The sequence below is a fragment of the Canis lupus genome, chromosome 17, assembly GCF_048164855.1.
Source record: "Canis lupus baileyi chromosome 17, mCanLup2.hap1, whole genome shotgun sequence".
Classification (NCBI taxonomy): Eukaryota; Metazoa; Chordata; class Mammalia; order Carnivora; family Canidae; genus Canis; species Canis lupus.
This window is the reverse complement of record NC_132854.1, coordinates 15411275-15433119: the sequence shown is the minus strand read 5'-3', so window position 1 is coordinate 15433119 and position 21845 is coordinate 15411275. Positions and strand designations below refer to the sequence as shown.

Genomic DNA, 21845 nt, shown 5'->3' with positions numbered 1-21845 from the left:
TTCATCATCTTAGGATCTTCTCCCATTCACTTTGAAAAATGTTTCCTATAAACACAAAAAGTCAGTGGTGGGGGGCAAAAAGCAACTGAAAACAGCACAAAGAGACTGCAGGGAATACCTTGTAGACATGCTTTGCAGATGGGCTGTCACCCCTGGCTCCTATCTGTCCTGTCTCTCCAGTCTTATACCAACCCCTCTAGCAAGCTCCTCATCCCTCCATGAAGGTCACCTGCACTTCATCATAAGGAAGGAAAGGTGGCAGACAGACCACTCCCCCTCACACACATCCTGCAGCTGTCAAGAACAGTGAGTACCCAACTGTGTAACCCAAGAGAAGGAGATGCCGCTCCTTCTCCTCCTCCCTCCAAAGAGGCCAGAGCCATACGGCATCTTCCTTCCTCATCCCCATGGAAGCAACCCTCATATTCTCTCCAAGTACACCATGTGTACAATGCCTTTATTAATTAAAACTTTAAAAAAAAAAAGAGGCAACTCACCTTTTTTTTTTTTTTTTTTTTTTTTTTTAACCAGGATTCTCAACAACAAGACTGTGGGAAATAGGAGTGTTAACATTCACTAGTTGAAATGAAGTCTTTAGTGCTAGCCCACCATGTGACAAGCACTTTTCTAGATTATAGCCCAGAGGGAGCATCTTCTATGGAGCTCACATTCAGGAAGGGAAGCAGAGGACAACACACTAAGACAGGTTAACAATGATAACTATCAGATAGAAAATGAAAACAGGGAGGCCTCAACAGTGGTTGAGCATCTGCCTTTGGCTCAGGGCATGATCCTAGATCGAGTCCCGCATTGGGCTCCTTGCAAGGAGCCTGCTTCTCCCTCTGCCTGTATCCCTGCATCTCTCATGAACCAATAAATCTTGAAAGAAAAAAAAGAAAAGAAAAGAAAGAAAATGAAAACAGATGTGGCGAGCATGGGGGTGGCTCCTCTAGCTGGAGTGATAAGGCAGGGCTCTCAGAGGCGGCCAGGCATGGACCGCCTGGATGGAAGCCGGATTGCGCATGTTCCTAAGCAAGAAGTCAGCAAGTGAGAAGCCCTAAGGTCTAAGGCACTTACAGAAAAACCCTGAAACTCTAAGCATCTGCCTCTAATTGAGCCAAGATCATGAAAAAACGTCATCTAGGGAATGAATCAAGGAATCTGGGAGAGGAATTCTTGAATTAAAGAATCAAGCTGGGCTTTAGGACTTTTCCCATCTACCCAGAGTTACTACTAGCATGTTCAACTGACAAATACAGAAACTGGCTCAGACTGCACGTGGCCCAAAGGCACACAGTTAATCAGCCAAGACAGTCACCGCCGAGTGCCAATATGTCAACATGCCAACGCACCGCGTCTTAGCCTCCTCCAGGCTCAACAGACTCCAAGGGCTGGGTTGCATCAAGGGCCCCTCAGAGGCCTCAGCCCATCCAAAAGCTCTAGGATCAGTTATCAGCTAAGCCAGCCTCTTCCCCCCCCCCCCCCCCCCCCCCCGCCAAGATGAAGGTCCACATCATCTCGGGGGACTTGCAGCCTCTCCCCCCTTACCCAGGACTTCCCAGATTCCCAAACTGCTCACCAGAGCCCCCTGGTCATGATCTCCTGTCCAGGTTGCTCTCTCTGCCTCACACTAAGAAGCTAAGTGCTTGAGTACAGTGGTCTTCACTGGCTGGACTCACACCCATCCCAGGAGACCCCTCCAGCTCCACAAACTGGACCACTAGTGAGACGTTCCCATCAATGCTCCCACAGCCTGCTAGGACCCTCCTGGTCTTCAAGGGGTCACCTCCAGGGCTCCACACTCTCCCTATAGCTTTCATAGCCAGCATTCTAACAAAGCACAGGCCACAAGTTGTTCTCCCAGGTGGGGACGATCATAGGTTTTCACAAGCGATTACTCCTAGTACAAGTATAGTAGATACTGGAATCACCCTGACCACATTTCCTGCCCAAGTGCCATGGTGGGGTGAGGGGTACAGTTTATGGAATATGAACTTCAGCTCACTTAGAGCAATATTATTTATCATTCAACCTAAGACACTCCTAGGAATAAAAGGAGGTGCTGTTAATAATTACAATGTAATAAGGGGTATAAACCAGGTTTGTCCTGGGCAAACCAAGAGTTAGAACTACATGGTACCGATGAAAAGAAAAATTAAAAACAGTGAGGCTGGCAGCAGCCCTAGGACCTCAGGGAATCAAAAAAAATTGTTTTAAGATTTATTTATTTGAGGGGATCCCTGGGTGGCTCAGAGGTTTAGTGCCTGCCTTCAGCTCAGGGCATGATCCTGGAGTCCCAGGATCGAGTCCTGCATCAGGCTCCTTGCATGGAGCCTGCTTCTACCTCTGCCTGTATCTGTGTCTCTGTCTCTGTCTATGTCTCTTATGAATAAATAAATAAATAAAATCTTTGAAAAAAAAAAGATTTATTTATTTGAGAGAGAGAGAGAAAAGCAGGAGGGGCAAAGGGAGAGACTCTCCAGTAGACTCCCTGCTGAGTATAGAGGCTCCATGTCACCACCTGGGCCAAAAACCAAGAATTGGATGTTTGACCCATTGCACCACACAGGTACCCCTCAAAAATGTTCTTGACCTGATTTCCTATCAAATCAAGGAATGATATCTTTTCCTTTTGTGGAGGAAAGGGTAGGAGGAAGACTACTACACCAAACCACTTCCTTCCGGAATAAAAAGATGCCAGAACAACACAGGATGGTGGCATATTCGGAGACCCAGATAGATATAGGGGCACCTGGGTGGCTCAGTCGGGTGTCAGACTCTTAATTTCAGTTCAGGTCCTGCTCTCAAGGCTGTGGGATCGATCCCCAAGTCAGGCTCAGCGGGGAGTCTGTCTGGGATTCTCTTTCTGTCCCTCTGCCCCCACCTGCCCCATTACTCTCTCTCTCAAATAAATAAATCTTAAAAAAAAAAAAAAAATGGGAGACCTAGATTATAAAAGAACACAAACACTTCTTTTCTCTACAATCTAACCTAAGGCTAAAATCCACCAGGAGTCAGGGGCCACTTCGGAAGCTAAGATTGGGCCTGAAACGCGGACACCAGATGGCCAGATGGCTACGCCTGAGGAAAGAAGTCGTCTGTAAGGCAGGAGGCTTCTGGAGGTGTGCCTCTTTTAAGGATTTAGGGAGGGGGAAACCAAGCAGCGTCTCCGAGACCACACCAGCTCCTCAGGCTCACACGCACCTGCTCTGCCTCGCGGGACCTCTGCGGCCCGTGTTCGTGCTTCTGACACCCGAGGCCCACATTCCAACAGCCCCATCTCCTCCATTTCCTACGTTGTGCTGCTTGGGGCACAAGACGTAACCTCTGTCCCTCAGTCTCCTTAGCCGGAGGCGAAGAAAGCGGCCCGCTTGGCAACGTGTGAACGTTAGACATGATCACCGTCATGGCAGCTGCGCTGCACCTCATGCTAGAGGTATTTACACAATAAGGCAGAACATGGTTCAGGAATGTTCTGGAGTGACCAGAATGGCTGTGCCCAAGATGTGAGGGAGGGATGGTGGGGAACAGACACTGCCTCTTACTTCAGAGAAGGAAAGGGAGCTGAGAGAGAGGTGGGGGGCACAAAGCCCACCCAACACTCCACCCCTATCTTCCAAACTCCCCAACCCCCACGGCAGATGGGTTTTTGTGGAAGCCAGGAAACAGGGCTGGCATTTGGGGGCGGCGGGGTGGGGGGCCACAGCAGAGAAGGCTGAAGAGAACAGAGCAGGTGGGAGCAGGAGGAAGCCAGCACAGAACTGGCAGGAAGTGTGCAGGGGGACCTCCAGCCGCCGGCAGCTCCGCAGGAGCCACAGGGAGGAGCCGCGGCTGCCTGGCTTCCTGCCTTCCTCCGGGAGGCCACGGCCGGCCGTGGAAGGACACGCCAGCCTCCCTCGTGTTTACCTTCCCCACACGCACGGCCTGGTCTGCCCGGGTGCACAGGGCGCCGCATCACTGTTCACCGGTCACCCCTTCCTTGAAATTCCTGACGGGGAGGAAACCGCCTAATGGCTTTGAACGTGACCTTCTGTCGAGGGGGGCGGCCTGCCCCTGGTTCATCCCCAGTCTGCCAGCCGGGGTTCAACCCAACTGCCACAGCCCTCACCCCCTCACAAACCACCTTCCCCACAGCCTCATGCCTTAGGGAGCATTTACTCACTTTCGGTCTGCCCTGAATAAAAAAAAGAAAAAACACCAATTCCCAGAAATCAAAGGCAATGAATTCCCTTCTCAAAAGTGTGTCGGAGTCTGCTGCTCTGTGGGATTCTTTCCTGCTACACCTCATCCTTCCTGGAAGCAGTTCTTAGAAGCTGGGCCTCCCCCTTACAGGAAAGGAATCCCTCCCTCCTGAGGAACTGGGTCCCTGAAGCAGCCTTAGGAATTTCCCTTCAAGACTTCAATTTACTTTCTGAGCAGCTCCTAGCAGAGGGGATTAAAACTCACCCACTGGGGGGGGGGGGGGGGGGGATCTAATTTGGCTTACTCAGAGGGACTGATTCTGTATTTAAAATCTGTTTCAAGGAAACAACAGGACTACATTATATCCAAAAGGGGCAAAGCACAGAGGATTCTGAATATGCCTGAGAACAGAGGCAACTCTTTTGTTCAGCTATTAATACTGGAGACATGGGGATCCCTGGGTGGCTCAGCGGTTTGGCGCCTGCCTTTGGCCCATGGCGTGGTCCTGGAGTCCAGGGATCGAGTCCCGCATCGGGCTCCCTGTGTGCAGCCTGCTTATCCCTCTGCCTGTGTCTCTGCCCCCCTCTCTGTCTTTCATGAATAATAAAAAATCTTAAAAAAAAAAAAATACTGGAGATATTAAGGACTTGCATGGGGCTTTCCCAAACTTCCATGCACATGCAACAGAGAAAGTTCAGAGCACGAGACTGAGTTACCTCACTGCCTTCCTGAACGTACTTACCCTAGACAGCCCTTCACCAAAGATGCACGAACCAAGTTCAGGGGAAATGAACACAAAAATGATAGATCAAGGGGCACCTGGGTGGCTCAATGGTTGAGCATCTGTCTTTGGCTCAGGTCATGATCCTGGGGTCCTGGGATCAAGTCCCATACCAGGCTCCCTACATGGAGCCTGCCTCTCCCTCTGCCTATGTCTCTGCCTCTATCTCTCATGAGTAAATAAATAAAATCTTAATAAAAAGAATGAGTGATTGAATTTCAAGAGCAAGAATGATACTTGGTACACCCAGTCTGCCAGTCCGGGGACAAAACTCATCCTCCTCCTGAGTTAAAGTACTCTGAAGCGTTTTTGGTTTTGGTTTTCTGAAGCATTTTTAAGGGTACTGCCTCCAAGTCTGAAGTTTTGGGGTATTTTTACCTGAATTCAACTCAGAATTTATAAGGCAGCAGGTCTATACCAAGCAGGTCAATAGAAGGTTAAGGTTGTGAAGTCTAAGTCCTTCATTGAGTTTAGTGTTTAATACAGGACAGAGGACAAATGACCACAGTACAAAGCAGCTCTGATCAGTGGCACCAACTGTAACCAAGACATCTGTGGGACATGAGGGGTGCCTAAGGCGGCTGGGGCCACATAACAAAGTACCATAGACAGAGTGACTTAAATAACAAAAAGTTAGCCTCTCACAGTTCTGTAGGGATAGAGTCCAAGATCAAGGTTATCAGCACCATTAGTAGAAGGTTAGTGCTGAAGCTGACTTGGGCAGTTTCAGCCAGGTTGCTCTGGGAGGTACTGTTTCTAGAAAACTTCTAGAGGATGTAGCTACCACCACTTATAATTTTCCAAGCGCTTCCACAGTGTCCCAGTTCTGAGTATAAATTACATTCCCCTGTGTTCCTTTCTTTTTAACAAGTCTTAACAGGTCATTTCTCCATTCATCAGAGATGTGTATTACACACTGCACCACTTCCATATTACCCCCCTGCTGACTTGCCCTGCTTCACTGCAAGTGAGTAAGAAAAAGAAGTGTAGAGGATTTTATTCATTATACTTAAGACAAAGTTTCAGAATACATGAAAGTAAGTTTAATTTTCCCAACGTGTACAAGAGAATACTAAGGCCCAAAAATGATGGTGTCTTGCCTAATGTCATACAACCAGTAAGTGCAAGATCATGGACGAGCACTTGGGTCCCTCTGGCTCCAGTCTGAGGCTCTCTCCTGTGACACTGAGTAAAGGAAAACTTTTTTTTTTTAATTTTTAATTTATTTGAAGAGAGAGAGAGCGCAAGCAAGCAAGCAAGGGAGAACCAGAGAGCATGATGGGGGAGAGGCAGATGCAAAGGGAGAAGCAGACTTCCTGCTGAGCAGGAAGCCTGATGTGGGGCTTGACCCCAGAAACCTGAGATCATGACCCAAGCCGAAAGCAGACACTTAACCCACTGAGTCACCCAGGCCCCCCAAGAAAAACTCATTTAAAATGCAGTCAGGAGGGTGTCTGGGTGGTCAGTCAGTAAGCCTCTGACTTCCACTCAGTCATAGTCTAAGGATCCTGGAATCAAATTTTAGGCCGTCAGTAAACCTCCCTTTTTAAAATAAGACAGACACAAGAGGCCTGGGTGGCTCTGCGGTTGAGTGTCTGTCTTTGGCTCGGGGCATGATTGCAGAGTTCTGGATCGAGGAGTTCTGGGATCAAGTCCCGCATCCGACTCCCTGCGGGGAGCCTGCTTCTCCCTCAGCCTTTGTCTCTGCGTCTCTCATGAAAAATAAATAAAACCTTTTTCAGTCTTTGTCTCTGCGTCTCTCATGAAAAATAAATAAAACCTTTAAAAAAAATTAAGACAGACACCTTTCTTATTGTTAAAGTGCTCACTGCCTCTATGGTGAAGAGTGGCTTCAAGAGGAGACATTAAAAGTGGTCCATTGGGTTTATCCTACAATGTCAGTCATATCCTGACCCATAGAACACACCCATAAACATATCCAAATAAAAATAGTTTATTTATTAGGTGAGTAATTTTATACTCACAAGCTTTTATTTTTAAGACTTTATGTACATATTCATGAGAGGGGCAGAGACATAGGCAGAGGGAGAGAAGCAGGTTCCCCACAAGAAGCCCAATACAGAACTCCATCCCAGGACCCTGGATCATGATCCTGAGCCAAAGGCAGATGTTCAACTACTGAGCTACACAGGTGCTCATATTCACTGACAAGTGTGAGATAGCCAGCCACTCAGTGACCCTCCCTAAACTCACTCAACCCAGGCATCCTTGTCTGACCACGGGAAAGGAAATAAACAGCTAGACATGGAGGCAGAAGCTCAAGATCTGGAACTTGTCAGACATAACTGAATTTCAAACCCCATGATGTTCTACATGGCCAAAATGAGGACAAAGCTGGCTTCAACAAGGAGATACTATAAAGACCCAAGGACCAAGTATCTCTAAGATGCCCAAATTTGCCAAGCCCTCTCGTCCCCCCCCCCACCCCCATCACTTGCTGAGTCCTCACAGGGATGAATATACCCTACAATACCAGTTGTCCTCATGCTAAGAGAGGAACTTGCAAAGGATCTCATGGTTTGGTGATGAGGCCAGTTCAGAAACCTTGACCAAAAGAATGGATATATGCACAGAAATGTGTTTGATCTTTGGAAAGCTGTCTGCCTCGGTCTTCAGTATCCATCAGAAACTCACAGGGAGCCTTCAGGCCAGGGCATGATCCTGGAGACCTGGGATCGAGTCCCATGTCAGGCTCCCTGCATGAAGCCTGCTTCTCCCTCTGCCTGTCTGTCTGTCTCTCTCTCTCATGAATAAATAAATTAAACAAAAAAAAAGAAGAAAAAAGAAAGAAGAAAGAAAGAAAGAAAGAAAGAAAGAAAAGAAAGAAAAGAAAGAAAGAAAAGAAAGAAAAAAGAAAAGAAAGAAAAGAAAAGAAAAGAAAAGAAAAGAAAAGAAAAGAAAAGAAAAGAAAAGAAAAGAAAAGAAAAGAAAAGAAAAGAAAAGAAAAGAAAAGAAAAAAAGAAAAGAAAAGAAAAGAAAAGAAAAGAAAAGAAAAGAAAAGAAAAGAAAAGAAAAGAAAAGAAAAGAAAAGAAAAGAAAAGAAAAGAAAAGAACCTCACAGGGAATATTTTTAAAATGCTAATGCCTAGGTTCCACCCAGAGATGATCATTCAAGTCTGCCTACAGAGGGGCCAGGCATACAAACTGTATGACTGCCCAGGTAATTCAATCATTGTGATGGTTGAGAAACTGTTATGCATTAACTGGTAAGAAATTAAAATAGAACTAGCAAGTTTAACAGAAATAATACACATCAACAATCTTTTGAAGGAGGCAATTTGTAAGTCTATTTAGGACAAGAGCCAACCTGTGTTCATTAAGAGGAAATCATGCCAACCTATCCTTAATTCCTTCCTCTGTGGGATTTCAGAATGACTGCCTGGTACATCAGATACCTCTGGACTCTTATAAGACAGACAACACGACCTCCCTCCAACACCTGTGGCCACCTTAATCTGCTAGCAAGGGTTTGTAGGTGGATCAGCCACAACCTACAAGACAGTTCCAGGACCTACCCCTTCTGGCACTTAGAAATAAAACTACAAATATTTCAAAGAATTTTCAACAGACAACAAAAGGATGCTAAATCCTGACCTCAATAAAATGGCACCAACTTAAACAGAGGTAAAACAGCAGTGTGGGGATAAACCCCATGGACTATGATGTCAGTTGACCCCATGTGACCCAACTGTATACAATGCTCACAATACTCAAATCTTATCACCAGCCCAAACTTCTTTCTTGAGCCTCCAACTCATGACCTCTCTACTTAAATGTGTGGCAGGCATTATCAAACTTAACATGGTCAAATCCAAACCCCTGGTCTTCTCCAACCCATTCTTCCCTGCAGGCTTCAGCAAGACATTAAATGGGGACTCCATCCTTCCCGGGGACTCAGGTTGAACCCAGAGGCAACCTTGCCAGCTTCTTCCTCTCAAGTTCCACAGTCTAATATCCGAAGATGCCCAGCTCCACCTTCAAATAAGTTCTTCCCTAAACCCAACGACTCCCCACCACCACTCCTACCACCCTCCCAGTGAAAGCTACTTTCTCCTCTTGCCTGATCCACTGTGAATGTCCTACAGGTCTCCCTGCTTTCTGTTAGTGGCTTTCTTTAGTCTAGTCTCAATACAGCAGCTAGAGTGATCTCACTAACTCCTGAGCAGACCTCATCAGAGCTCTTCTCAAAACTCTCCAGTGGTCCCAACTTCAAGTAAAGCCAAAGTCTTCCAATGGCCAATAGAGTCCGCAAGACCTCCTCTCTTGCACTGGCCATACCCCAAGAAGGTGCATGATTTCTCCATGAAGCTTTCCCTTGCCACCCTGCCTAAAACTGTCATCTCCCTATCGTATACACAATCTCCTGAACCCTTTCCTTGCCTCATTTTTTCTCTTTAGCACTGTATTTTACTTATTTATCTTATTATTTGTTCTCTCAAGAGAATTTAAGTCAAGGGAAGGTAGGGACTATTACCTATTTTGCTGTTATATCCCAAACATCTAGAACAGGAGTGGGCAGACATTTTCTGTAAAGAACTAAACCACAAATATTTTAGGCTCTGCAGGTCATACAGTCTCTGTAGCAACTATTCAACCCTGCTACTGTAGTCCACAGATGACAATATATAAATAAATGAGCATAGCCATGTTGTAACAAAACTTTATTTACAAAAACAGCAGACTGGATTTGACCTGCAGGTCATAGTTTGCCAACTCCTTTAGAACATTACCTGGAGGACAGCAAGCACTCAAAATTATTTGTTAAATCGCTGAATTAGTTAAAACACTATTTCTGGCTAGAATAAACCTAGAATAGTAGGTCTAGTTCTAGATGACACAATAGAAAGCATTGATAGGGACGCCCTGGTTGGCTCAGCGGTTGAGCGTCTGTCTGCCTTTGGCTCAGGGTGTGATCCCGCAGTCTCAGGATCGAGTCCTGCATCAGGCTTCTTACATGGACCCTGCTTCTCTCTCTGCCTATGTCTCTGCCTCTCTCTCTGTCTCCCATAAATAAATAAAATCTTAAAAAGAAAAAAAAAGACATTGATAAACCAAACCATAATTCAGGCAGATGGAAGAGGGTCTGAAAACCCTGCCATTTAAAGACAGTTCCTAAGAACTAGAGACAATTCTCTGAAAGATTTCATAGATCCACAGGCTATCATGTGGAGGGGAGAGTCAACTGGCTGTATGTTGACATAAAAAGAGAAAGAGAGATACACAGATGGGTAGAAACCACCCATAAAGAAAACTGGCTCAATACAGCATTCTCCTGGTATTCCAGTATGAAGATCTGTAAGAGCAGTAATTTCCCCACTACACAATGTCTGGAAGGGATTCCTGTAGTGAGTATAAACTCAGATCTCTCTCAACCAACCCTGTGATTCTTACATTGTAAGTAGGGCAGACAGGAGCAAGGCGAGGGAAAAAGAGCAGATAGCCCCATGAAGAGGCCAGCACAGAAGTGGCCATGGAACCAGGAAATGGAATAAGAAGCGAAGCCCTAGAAGGAGCAAAGCCCATGTACTTCATTGAATACAGGACTGGGGAGGAGATTAAGTATGAAAGTCGGCTCGGATGACACAGGGCAGGAGTGAGACCTTGAATGACTGTATCAAACACTTTCAGGTGGTGGGGAGGGGCATCTACAACACTTTATCACTGGTCTCAGGAGCCACTCCCCCTTTTCCACAATTCTGCATCCTACATATGCCCATCCTCCCCTCTGAGAAGACTCCCCACCTTCTTTACGCAACCCTCTACCTGGGCACATGTCATAGATCTGCAACGGGGCCCACCTGACCTGTAGGGATTGACTTAACTCTCATAGCTAACACTGCTAGACACGTGGACCACACTTTCTAGCCCACCTCATGGTCACAGGCAACCATGTGATTGACACGTGGCCAAAAAAATTTGAGTGTAAATAATGTATGTCACTTCCAAGTTCCAAGCCAGGGACGCAAACACCAACCACAAACAACTTCTTTCCAGTTGAATGAAGAGGACTTGATGGAGAGGACCCAAGGACAGAGCCACAGGATATAAAAAGTCCAGCTGCTGGGTAAGTATGTAGTGTAGTTCTCCACCCCTAACAACCCAAAAAGGACTACAAACATGAGATTAAGTGTGCTTTGTTTTGTAACTAAGTCACTACGATTTGGGGCTTGTTTTGTTCAGTAGCTAACAATATTTACAGAATTAAGTAGACTAGATTGTGTGAGCTCTTTGAGAACAGGAATGTTATTTTTATGGATTTGAATTCAGCAACAAAAAAGGCACTCAAATATTGGCTGAAAGAATTACCAAACCACAAGGGGACTGGGATCAGTACCCCTGGCCTCCCACTGTACTCTCAAAACAGAAATGGATTTTAAGGGCTGAGAATGAGCTCAGAAAAGTAGTTCCCAAACCTTAGCATGAATCATTCAAAATCCTGTTTAAAAAATTCTGATTTCAGGATGCCAACACTTCCCCCCTTACCACCAGATTATGTTTCTATGAGTAAGGAATAAGACTACGCAATTTACATTTATCCTCTATCAGGTAAATAAAACTATGGCAATTTACAAACAGAAATGTTAAGTTTACAAATGCTTAAGTAACAAGAGGAAGGTGGCATAGCTATCTTTTTTTTTTTTTAAGATTTTATTTATTTATTCATGAGAGACACAGAGAGAGAGAGAGGCAGAGACAGAGGCAAAGGGAGAAACAGGCTCCATGCAGGAAGCCCGATGTGGGATTCGATCCTGGGACTCCAGGATCACGGCCGAAGGCGGTGCTAAACAGCTGGGCCACCGGGGCTGCCTAACATGGCTATCTTTTAATATTTATTCACTGTTTACCAGTATGTGGTTCGTTTAATACTCTCCAACAACCCTATGAGATGGGTATCATGATTATTCCCATTTTACAGATGAGGAAACTTGCCTATGATCACATCATAGATTTATCCCCAGATACTTTAGCTCCAGGTGGGGCACTGCTCCACTGTATCTCACCTGGATTAGGGCTCAGAGGTGTATAAATGGGCCTCCAGCAATGGTGCTATGAAGCAATACAGGCATCAGCTGCTTTCCCCCCACTAGCCTCCTACAATCCTGGTAACCAACCCAGTGGTTCACTCAGAGGCAGCTGCCCATCATCAATCAGGACCCCAATCTTGGCTCTGAAGGCCCTGCACAGACAGAACAGTTAGAAAATCTACCTCACCTCATAAAAAAAAAGTCCAGTTATGAGAGAAATGGTGGAAGACGAGACTCAAAAAGCAGGTTCAGAAGGATTCTGAATGTCACCCTTAAGAACCTCTCTACATAAATATATAAAATAAATAAATAAATAGAACCTCTCTTAAAAAGCAGTATAGAAATGGGAGAAGTTCTTAAGCGCAAGGATGGCATGGATTTTAGGGGAAAGACTAGTGGCAGGAAGACCCATTAGGAGGAAGAGAAGCCAAGAGCATAAGCGGACACTGAACCGAGGAGTGGGACCCAAGCCCCAGGAGTGTGGGTACCTTTATGCATTCCCTTCTGCTCTCACAGTCACATTCGGAAACACTTGCCAAAAGAACTCCAAGGGCATGCCTAAAGTTCAGTCAATGGCATTTGATGTCAGCAAGGTCGGCAAGAACTGATAGGTTCCCTCTTTAAGAACTGGATGGCCAGGGGCACCTGGGTGGCTCCGTCAGCTCAGGTGGTGATCTCAAGGTCCTGAGTTCAAGCAAGCATCCCCACATGAGGTTCCACGCTCAACATGCAGTCTGCTAGTCTCTCTGCTCTTCACCTACCCCACCCCCTCACGTGCTCGCTCCCACTCTCTCATATAAAATCTTAAAAAAAACGGGGTGGGGGGGCGCAGCTTGGGTGGCTCAGCAGTTTAGCGCTGCCTTCCGCCCACAGCCTAATCCTGGAGATCCGGGATTGAGTCCCACATCAGGCTCCCTGCATGGAGCCTGCTTCTCCCTCTGCCTGTGTCTCTGCCTCTCTCTCTCTCTCCCCATCTGTCTCTCATGAATAAATAAAATCTTTAAAAAAAAAAAAAAAACAGATGGCCAACAACATACTTGACAATTCAAGAGACAGCACGATGAAGAGAGGGTAGGAAAACATGTCTCAGATGCAAGCATCTGTAAAGAGCATATTCATTCACTAACATGACTTGTAAATGTCTGCTGGAGTCCGCATACTCATTTATTCATTCGGTCAACCAGTGTTTACCTGTCGGAGCTAGAGCTGGGCAGACAAGAGCTGGAGTATTCTGACCACTGCATGTGCTGAGGATGTGAGAAGAAAACCCACTGGTGCACTGAGACCCGCTAGCTAAGCTGTTCCTGACAAGGCACCCAACCTCTCTGCACCTGCATTTCCTCACATGTGAAAATGTATTCACTGCCTTATAAGATTGAGAATGGACTGAGATGTTACCACAGCAAAAAAGTCTGAGCCCATAGGAATCACTCAATAGCCATTAGGGATGACAGTATTGTTCTCTAATCGGACCCATCTCAGAGGGCTCTAAGTGCCCAGGGGAACTCAAATGCAGATCCCCCAAGTCCCACCCAGACCAACCAGAATACTTACAGAGAGGGAAGGACCCTCATCTACATTTTTAAGGTATCTTGAAAAATACTGCTGAAATAGGTAAACATGAGTTTTAACTTCTAAAAAAAAAAAGGGGGGGGGGGCAGCCCAGGTGGCTCAGTGGTTTAGCCCCACCTTCAGCCCAGGGTGTGATCCTGGAGACCCAGCCCATGTCGGGCTCCCTGCATGGAGCCTGCTTCTCCCTCTGCCTGTGTCTCTGCCTCTCCCTCTCCCTGTGTCTCTCATGAATAAATAAAAAATAAAATAAAATAAATAAATAAAAAATAAAAATAAAAAAATAATCTTACCCTCTGCTAGTTATCTCACTGTATGTATATAATGTAAAGAGATCTTTGAATGGATCCATCTTTGGGGCCTCTGGCTGGCTCAGTCGGTAGAGTAAATGATTCTTGATCATGTGGTTTTGAGTTCAAACCCCACTTTGGGCATAGAGAATTACTTAAAAATAAAATATTTAGAAACTAAAAATAGGATGCTAGAGTGGCTCAGAGTCTGTTGGGCATCTGCCTTTGGCTCAGGTCATGATCCCAGGGTGTCTCAGGGTTCCAGGATCCAGTCCCACATCCAGCCTACTTCTCATTCTGCCCCTTCCCCTGCTCCTTCTTGTTCTCTCTTTCTCTCTCTCAAAGACATAAAATCCTTAAAAATTAAACAAAAATAAAAATGGATCAATCTTTTAATGAATCTCAAACTTAAATTCCAGTTCTTCAGGAGCCCCCTTCCCATAACCACCTGAGGCCTTAACCATAGATTAGGTGACTTTGCATTAAAAATCATCCCCAGTCTCCCAATTTCAAGGCTCAGATTATTCATTTACAGGTAGCTACACAGATGTTGCAGGGCCAAAAAGAAGAGTCAAGTCCATTCCAAACCCAGACCTTCCCATTGTATTACTGGCAACCACCTTCACACAATTCATCAGCACAGAAACATATAATATTTGCAGGGACTTAGAGTTCACATACAGAAGAAACCCACAGAGGCAGAGTTTCCTGGCCCCATGGAGAAGTTACAGGAGAGATTTAGGATAAAGGCTCATGCTGTGTATGTCCCTGGACTCCACGCACCACACAGCAGCCACCACCTGCGAGATACAGGAAGGCGGGGCGGGGGGGGGGGGGGGAATCCCCTGGAGAACTCAAGGGCAAATTACCTACTTGACACACCTGAATGAACACTAGTTAACTCCTCTCAGGCTGAGCAGATGCAAAACTCTAAAGATAAAAAAAAAAAAAAATCAAACAGAAGCTTTAAGAGATAAATATTTAATTTTGTTACTGCTTATTTCACTGCAGGGGCTATCTTGTTTGGGGCAGAAGCTATTGTATATATTTGCCAAAAACTCAAACTAAATGAAGACAGGAACAGGCTGAGGCCAGATAACGGGCCCTGAAAAGCTAACCCAGCCTCCTACAAAATTTGGATTTCTGATTGTTAACGAGCAACAGGAGATTAATATTAAAAGGCACTCTGGAGAGGCACATAGGCTCAGTTAAGCGTCTGACTTTTGGTTTCCACCTGGGTTATGATCTCAAGTGGTATGGAATCCTTGGGCTCCGTGTAGTCACTTGGCCTTCTCCCTCTGCTCCTCCCCTACTTGCCCACGCTCTTTTTCAAATTAATAAAAATAAATAAAATCTTAAAAAATAATAACAACAGGGCAGCCCGGGTGGCTCAGCAGTTTAGCGCTGCCTTCAGCCCAGGGCGTGGTCCTGAAGACCCAGGATTGAGACCCACATCAGGCTCCCTGCATGGAATGGAGCCTGGAATGGAGCCTGCTTCTCCCTCTGCCTGTGTCTCTGCCTCTCTCTCTCTCTCTCTCTCTCTGTCTCTCATGAATAAATAAATTAAATCTTTAAAAAAAATAAAATAAAATAATAAATAATAAATAATAAAAACAAAAGGCATTCTGGGGGCACCTGGCTCAGTCGGTAGAGCTTGCCAACTCTTGATCTCCAGGTTGGGAGTCTAAGCCCCATGTTGGGCTTAGAATACTAAAAATTAAAATCTTAAGGGGCAGCTGGGTGACTCAGTCGGTTCAGTATCTTCAGCTTAGGTCATGATCTTAATTAAGGCCTTAAAATCCCTTAGCTTAGGTCATGATCTCAAGGTCCTAAAACCCCCAGATACACATCAGACTGAGGCTCTGAGTGAGGAGGCTGCTACTTCCTCTGCCCCTCCCCCATTCATGCTCATGTGGGCACATTCTCCAGCTCTCTCTTAAATTTTTTTAAAAATTAAAATCTTGGGATCCCTGGGTGGCGCAGCGGTTTGGCGCCTGCCTTTGGCCCAGGGCGTGATCCTGGAGACCCGGGATCGAATCCCACATCAGGCTCCCGGCATGGAGCCTGCTTCTCCCTCTGCCTGTGTCTCTGCCTCTCTCTCTGTGTGTGACTATCATAAATAAATAAAAATTTTTAAAAAAATTAAAATCTTAAATAGTATTCTGAAAATAGTGTAAAACCTCAGTTTTAAATGAAACATCTCAAATAAATAAATAAAACATCCTCAAAAAATAATGAAATAAAATGAAAGCTCGCACTGCATTGATGACCACTATGCACTGAAGGCCTAATGTAGCCACCCTCTGAAAAGCATGACAGCACTCAGCATCTGCACTTCCCTCCTCAGCTCTGAGCAGTTTCCAGTCCATTTGACACCAGTGGCAGTCACCCTAATAGCATTCATTTTTCAAGGTGATCATTCTCAGATTGAGCCAGTGTCAGAAGAGTGAGAATGTAGCCACTCTCCAGTGGCCTGATGCATGTGGCCCAAACCCTCCTCAACCCCCTTCTCTGGGGATAGGTCCTGAGCTGCTAACCGAGGGAACGAGGATAGACACATAAATGTAGAACACATCTGCACAGCAGGGGAGCAGGGATGCGTCCAGGGAGTCTCAGGGGACACGACCATCTATTGCTCAGCTGGCTAAGCCTACACCACTTATTTCCAATAGTGGGAAAGAGAAAGAATGATTCAATAAACCATGATAGGAAAATGGGCTGTTTTGGAAAAAATGGGGCCTCATACCAAATACAAAAGGAAATTCTAGCTGACTTTAGTATTAGAAAATGCTTATGGAGATTTAGATGATGCTGGAAACTGAGAAAGATATATTACAGAGGAAACAGGAAAAACCAAAAAGAAAAGCTCAATTTTTAGATATATATAAATTTAAAATCTCTGACCTAGGAGCACCTGGCTGGTTCAGTCCATAGATCATGCAACTCTTGGGAGTTGTGAGTCTAAGCCCCATACTGGATGTACAGATTACTTAATAATTTCTTAAATCGGGATCCCTGGGTGGCACAGCGGTTTGGCGCCTGCCTTTGGCCCAGGGTGCGATCCTGGGGACCCAGGATCGAATCCCATGTCGGGCTCCCAGTGCATGGAGCCTGCTTCTCCCTCTGCCTATGTCTCTGCCTCTCTCTCTCACTGTGTGCCTATCATAAATAAAAAAAAATAAAAATAAAAAATAAAAAAATTTAATAATTTCTTAAATCTTTTTTTAAATTCTTATAAAAAGAATCTCTGATCAAAATTAACAGTCAAATGAGGGCTCTTTGGGTGGCTCAGCGGTTTAGAGCCAGCCTTCCAGCCAGGGCATGATCCTCGAGTCCCGCGTAGGGCTCCCTGCATGGAGCCTGTTTCTCCCTCTGCCTGTGTCTCTGCCTCTCTCTCTCTCTCATTAATAAACAAATAAAATCTTAAAAAAAAAGTCAAAAAAAATCTGAAAAAATATAAGCACAATTGCAAACTATTTCAAAAATATAAATGCCTCAGGGCACCTGGGTAGCTCAGCCAGTTAGGCATCTGCCCTTAGCTTAGGTCACGATCTCAGGGTCCTAAGATGGAGCCCCACATCAGGCTCCAAGCTCTGCAGGGTGTCCGCTGCTCTCCATTTGTGTTCTCTCATTCTCTTTCATGTAAATAGACTGTTAAATAGAGAAAGAGAAGAGAGCCTCATAGGAAAAAAATCTAATACACAATTCAAAGATACAAAAAAAAAAAAAGCTCCTTTTCTATAAATCAAATAAATTCAAAACCTTGATATTTTTAATCTTTGACTTAGAAAAAAAATTCAGGTACTTAAAATTGACAATGAAATATGCACACAAATCGCTAGAGGGTCAGTTGGTCCAAAATAGTTTTGCCGTTCTCCAGTTATTCCACCTCTGGAAATAGAGAAAAATATATGGACATGGATATGCATTACACCATAATTAGAAATAAACTAGGATCCTTGGGTGGCTCAGCAGCTTGAGCGCCTGCCTTCGGCCCAGGGTGTGATCCTGGAGACCCAGGATCGAGTCCCACATCGGGCTCCCTGCATGGAGCCTGCTTCTCCCTCTGCCTGTGTCTCTGCCTCTGTTTCTCTCACGAATGAATAAATAAAATCTTTAAAAAAAAAGAAATGGAGTACAATGCCAATGGAGACAGAGGCTTAAAGCAGTGAGCCAGGCTCAACCTTCCATCAGTATCACCTGGAGCACCGATTTAAGCCCACCTTCCAGTTTCCAATAACAGAATTGGTCTGGAATGGGTGCCAGAGAATGTGTATTTCTAACAAGCTCCCAGGTGGTGGCGATGAAGGTGTGAGAGCGATGCTTTGAGGACAGCTGCCTAAAGCATGCTAATAGGTTTTATGTGCACACCTCACCTCCATCGGCACCAACTTTTAAGAAAAGTCCGGCCTACAAGTACAAAGCTATTGGGACGCCTGGGTGGCTCAGCGGTTGACCACCTGCCTTTGGCTCAGGGCCTGATCCCAGGTCGGGGGATCGAGTCCCACATCGGGCTTCCTTCAGGGAGCCTGCTTCTCCCTCTGCCTGTGTCTCTGCCTCTCTCTGTGTCCCTCACGAATAAATAAAATTTAAAAAAAAAAAAAAAAAAAAAAAAGCTGTGTTTAGAATAGCCTTCTCCATGCATTTAAGATCAAGTATCCCAAAAGGAGCAGCTCAGTACAACAGCTGAAAACACAGGTTCAGGAGCCAGACTGCCTGGTTTGGGATCCTGCTCTACCGATACACAGCTCGGTGATCCCAGGCCACTTAACTGGCCTCTGCTTCAGTACCATCAGGTGCAAACAGGGATAAGCAATCTTTCCCCACAGCAGGGAAACTGCATATGAGTGCCTACCAAAGTCATCAATCAAAAGTCCTCACCTTCCCATTTTTATGCACATATATTGTGAAAAATCTATAACTAGAAAATGCTTCCTTGGGGTGCCTAGGTGGCTCAATCAGTTAGGTGTCTGCCTTCAGCTCAGGTCATGATCCCAGGGTCCTGGGATGGAGCCCCACATCAGGCTCTCTGCTCAGCAAGGAGTCTGCTTCTCCCTCGCCCCCGCCCCCCATGCTTGTGTGCTTTCTCTCTGAAATGAAAAAAATAAAGTGCTTACAGAGTTTCTTGTCCTGCCAGAAGGAGACATTTGCCTACTTCATTATTATTTATGATAACCACACCCAAATTCCTTCTTCCACCCATACTCTTCTTTGAGAGGGGCCAATCGGCCAAGAGATGTCCCCACACTTACCAAATACACCACAATCAAAACAAGCCTAAGAGAGCAGTCATCCCCTCGGGATCTCTAAGGCTTTCTATAAAAAGTGTAAATATCAGAATGTAGGAATGATTAAAGCTTTGGAGTTAGTTTAGGGTCAAGAAACAAAAGATCTAATAATCAAACAAGTATAATTAAACCCCACAGGCTCCGGCCCACCTAGTAGTCCCAGGTACCACATGGAAAACCAGCCGCCAGCTCTATCTCCCAAGCCACTTTTCACCTGTTTGTTTTCTCCCAGCTCAGGGACCCTCCAGTGATTGTAGGGCCATCGGACTCCTGGACAAAACCACCTGCATTAACAGCATGGGTCGCTACTCTCTAAGGGGTAGACATCGGGGAAGCACCCCCCAGGCTTCAAGGACCCCATCTCCAGGGCGGTCCTCCAAGGTGGAAATGGAAATACCTGCGAAAGCGTCAGTGCAAAAACATACTCCACCGTCGTTATGTATGTCCCAGACCAAAGCAAAATGTGTGAGAGAAGTGTTCCCATTCATTAAATAGAAAACAAAGGATTTTTTTAAGCACACGAAAGTCGCCCCGACTGGATACCAGAACACAGAGTGTGAGACGCGCGCGGACGGTCAGGGAGACACGGTCACACACACACACACACACACACACACACACGGGGAGCCCGGTGTGGCCGCAGCTCAGGGTCACGGAAGGGCTATCGGAAGAGGTGGGGACGCTGCGGGGGGATGGCAATGGTCCAGGGTTGTTCATGAGCGGCTTGCCTAGGAAGACAAAGGTGCCGCTTTAGTTTAGGAGGGCGAATCCCTGAGCCGTGCCGGGGAAGCCGACTATAGGTGGAAGGGGGGGTCCAATCAGGTCTCCCTGTGGGCAGTCCCTGTCCCCGGGCAGCTCGGTCCCCCGCTGCCCCCCGCTGCCCCGCCGGTGCCCGGGCTCCAGCTGCTGCGCTGCTGCTGCTGCTGCTGCTGCTCCTGCTCCTCCTCCTCCTCCTCCTCCCAGGCGCCAGAGGCCGGCGCGGCCGCGAGCGTCAGGACGGGGAGCCCCCGCCACCCGGCCCTGCTCCCTCCCGCCCACCCTGCGCGCCGGGAAGCAGACGCGGCCCCGCGGCCGACGCGGCGAGGCCCACGGGCGGCGAGCGCTTCCCCGCCACGACCCTCTGCCCTCCCGCCCCGGGAGCCGGCGGCGGCGGGGCGGCGGGAGGTCGCTCACCAGAACAGCACGCGCGAGCAGAGGTTGGCGTCCTGCAGCGGGTTGGGCTTCACCTCCGGGTACACGGGCAGCATCTTGGCGCCGGGTCGCGCTGCTCGGGGAGGCGCGGGCGGGGATGCTGGAGCTCGCGCGGCGCGCCGGTCCTCGCGGCGGGAGCCCGGGAACCACCCGTTTCCGGGAGCTGAGCGCCGACGGGCCCGCCCCGTCCCCGCCCCCCGGGCCTCGCGGCGGCGGCGGCGGCGGGGGCCCGGAGCGGGGGGCCGGGAGCGGGGGGCCGGGGGCCGGGAGCGACGGCCCCGCGCGGGCCGGGCCGGGCCGGGCCGGGCCGGCGGCCACCGCTCTGCCCGCAGCCCGCGGAGGTCGGAGGCGAGTCGGCCGAGCTCGTGGCCCGCGGGCCGGGCGCGGAGGCGCACACGTGTTCTCACCTGGCTGCAGACTTTGCAGAAGTTGGCGCTGCGAGCCCCAGCCCCCAGCGGCCGTGCGGGGGGAGGCGCCGGCCTGGCCCAACCGCCGGCTCGGAAACGCCCCTCGGGGCAGCTCTCAGAACACGTGGGAGGGCGGCCCGAGGCGTTAGCGCACCTCCTGGGCTTGCTGCCCGCATCAGGACCAGACGGGGCTGCCGTGTGAGGTTCGCCGAGGTGCGAGCCAAGCGTTTGACCTCGGACAGCAGCAGGAGTTCGCGCAGCTCTTTGAAGAGCTGCAAGACCTAAAGAAAGGTAACGGGAGTGAAAGGACTCCTCTGATTCGGGAAGACGAATGCACGCTCACTGGCCGCAGGCTTTTGGCATCTCCCAGGTTGCATTGCACAGAGGAGCTCTCGCCACCTTGTTGCCTGCCTCCGAGACTGGGAAGGGGAGCTTTGGAGAGAGGGCCCGCCGCAGGAGGTCCTTCATCGTGCCCTCACCTGAAGGCAGAATGAAAACGGCCGACAGAACATAGGTTACAGAATACCGGTGATGTGCCCTGCTGGGGACCTTACCGCACCTCTAGCCCTAACGAGGCCCGAGTCCAGAGGATGTTATGATTCCTCTTTTCCAGATGAGAAAGATAAAGGCTGAATGACTGAACTTGCCCATTACCTTAGAGTCAGTAAATGATGAAACTAGATTTGAACTCAAGAGTCCAGCATGGCCTGTCCCCCACTGGTGATGGTCAGTGCACATTGGATGAACCAATGATTGCAGAACTGAATAAACAAAATCTCGGATTCCCACTCGAAGTCTTCAGTGGTTGGGTGGCCATCCTACCAGTGCTAAGCAAATTCTCTTCCCTTCAACACTGAATGAAGAAAATACAAAGGACAGTTCATAGTACTTACAGCAAGATCACTTTTTTCTTTTTAAAGATTTTATTTATTCATGAGAGAGAGAGAGGCAGAGACACAGGCTGAGGGAGAAGCAGGCTCCCTGCGGAGAGCCAGATGCTGGACTGGATCCCAGGACCGGAGGTCATGCCCTGAGCCAAAGGCAGGTGCCCCAAGATCACGTTTTGTTTTTTTTCTTTTCTTTTCTTTTCT

The 21845-nt window shown here is 47.5% G+C and overlaps 1 protein-coding gene across 1 annotated transcript in view; it reads right to left on the bottom strand.

Moving 5' to 3' along the window:
• Window positions 1-20511, bottom strand: part of ABCC4 (ATP binding cassette subfamily C member 4 (PEL blood group)) — a 247657-nt gene extending 227146 nt beyond the window's left edge. The window contains exon 1 of the mRNA XM_072782615.1: window positions 20330-20511. Coding sequence (XP_072638716.1) covers window positions 20330-20403 — 74 coding nt within the window. The 5' untranslated portion in view covers window positions 20404-20511. The remainder of the gene's footprint in view (window positions 1-20329) is intronic.
• Window positions 20512-21845: the final 1334 nt, after the last annotated feature.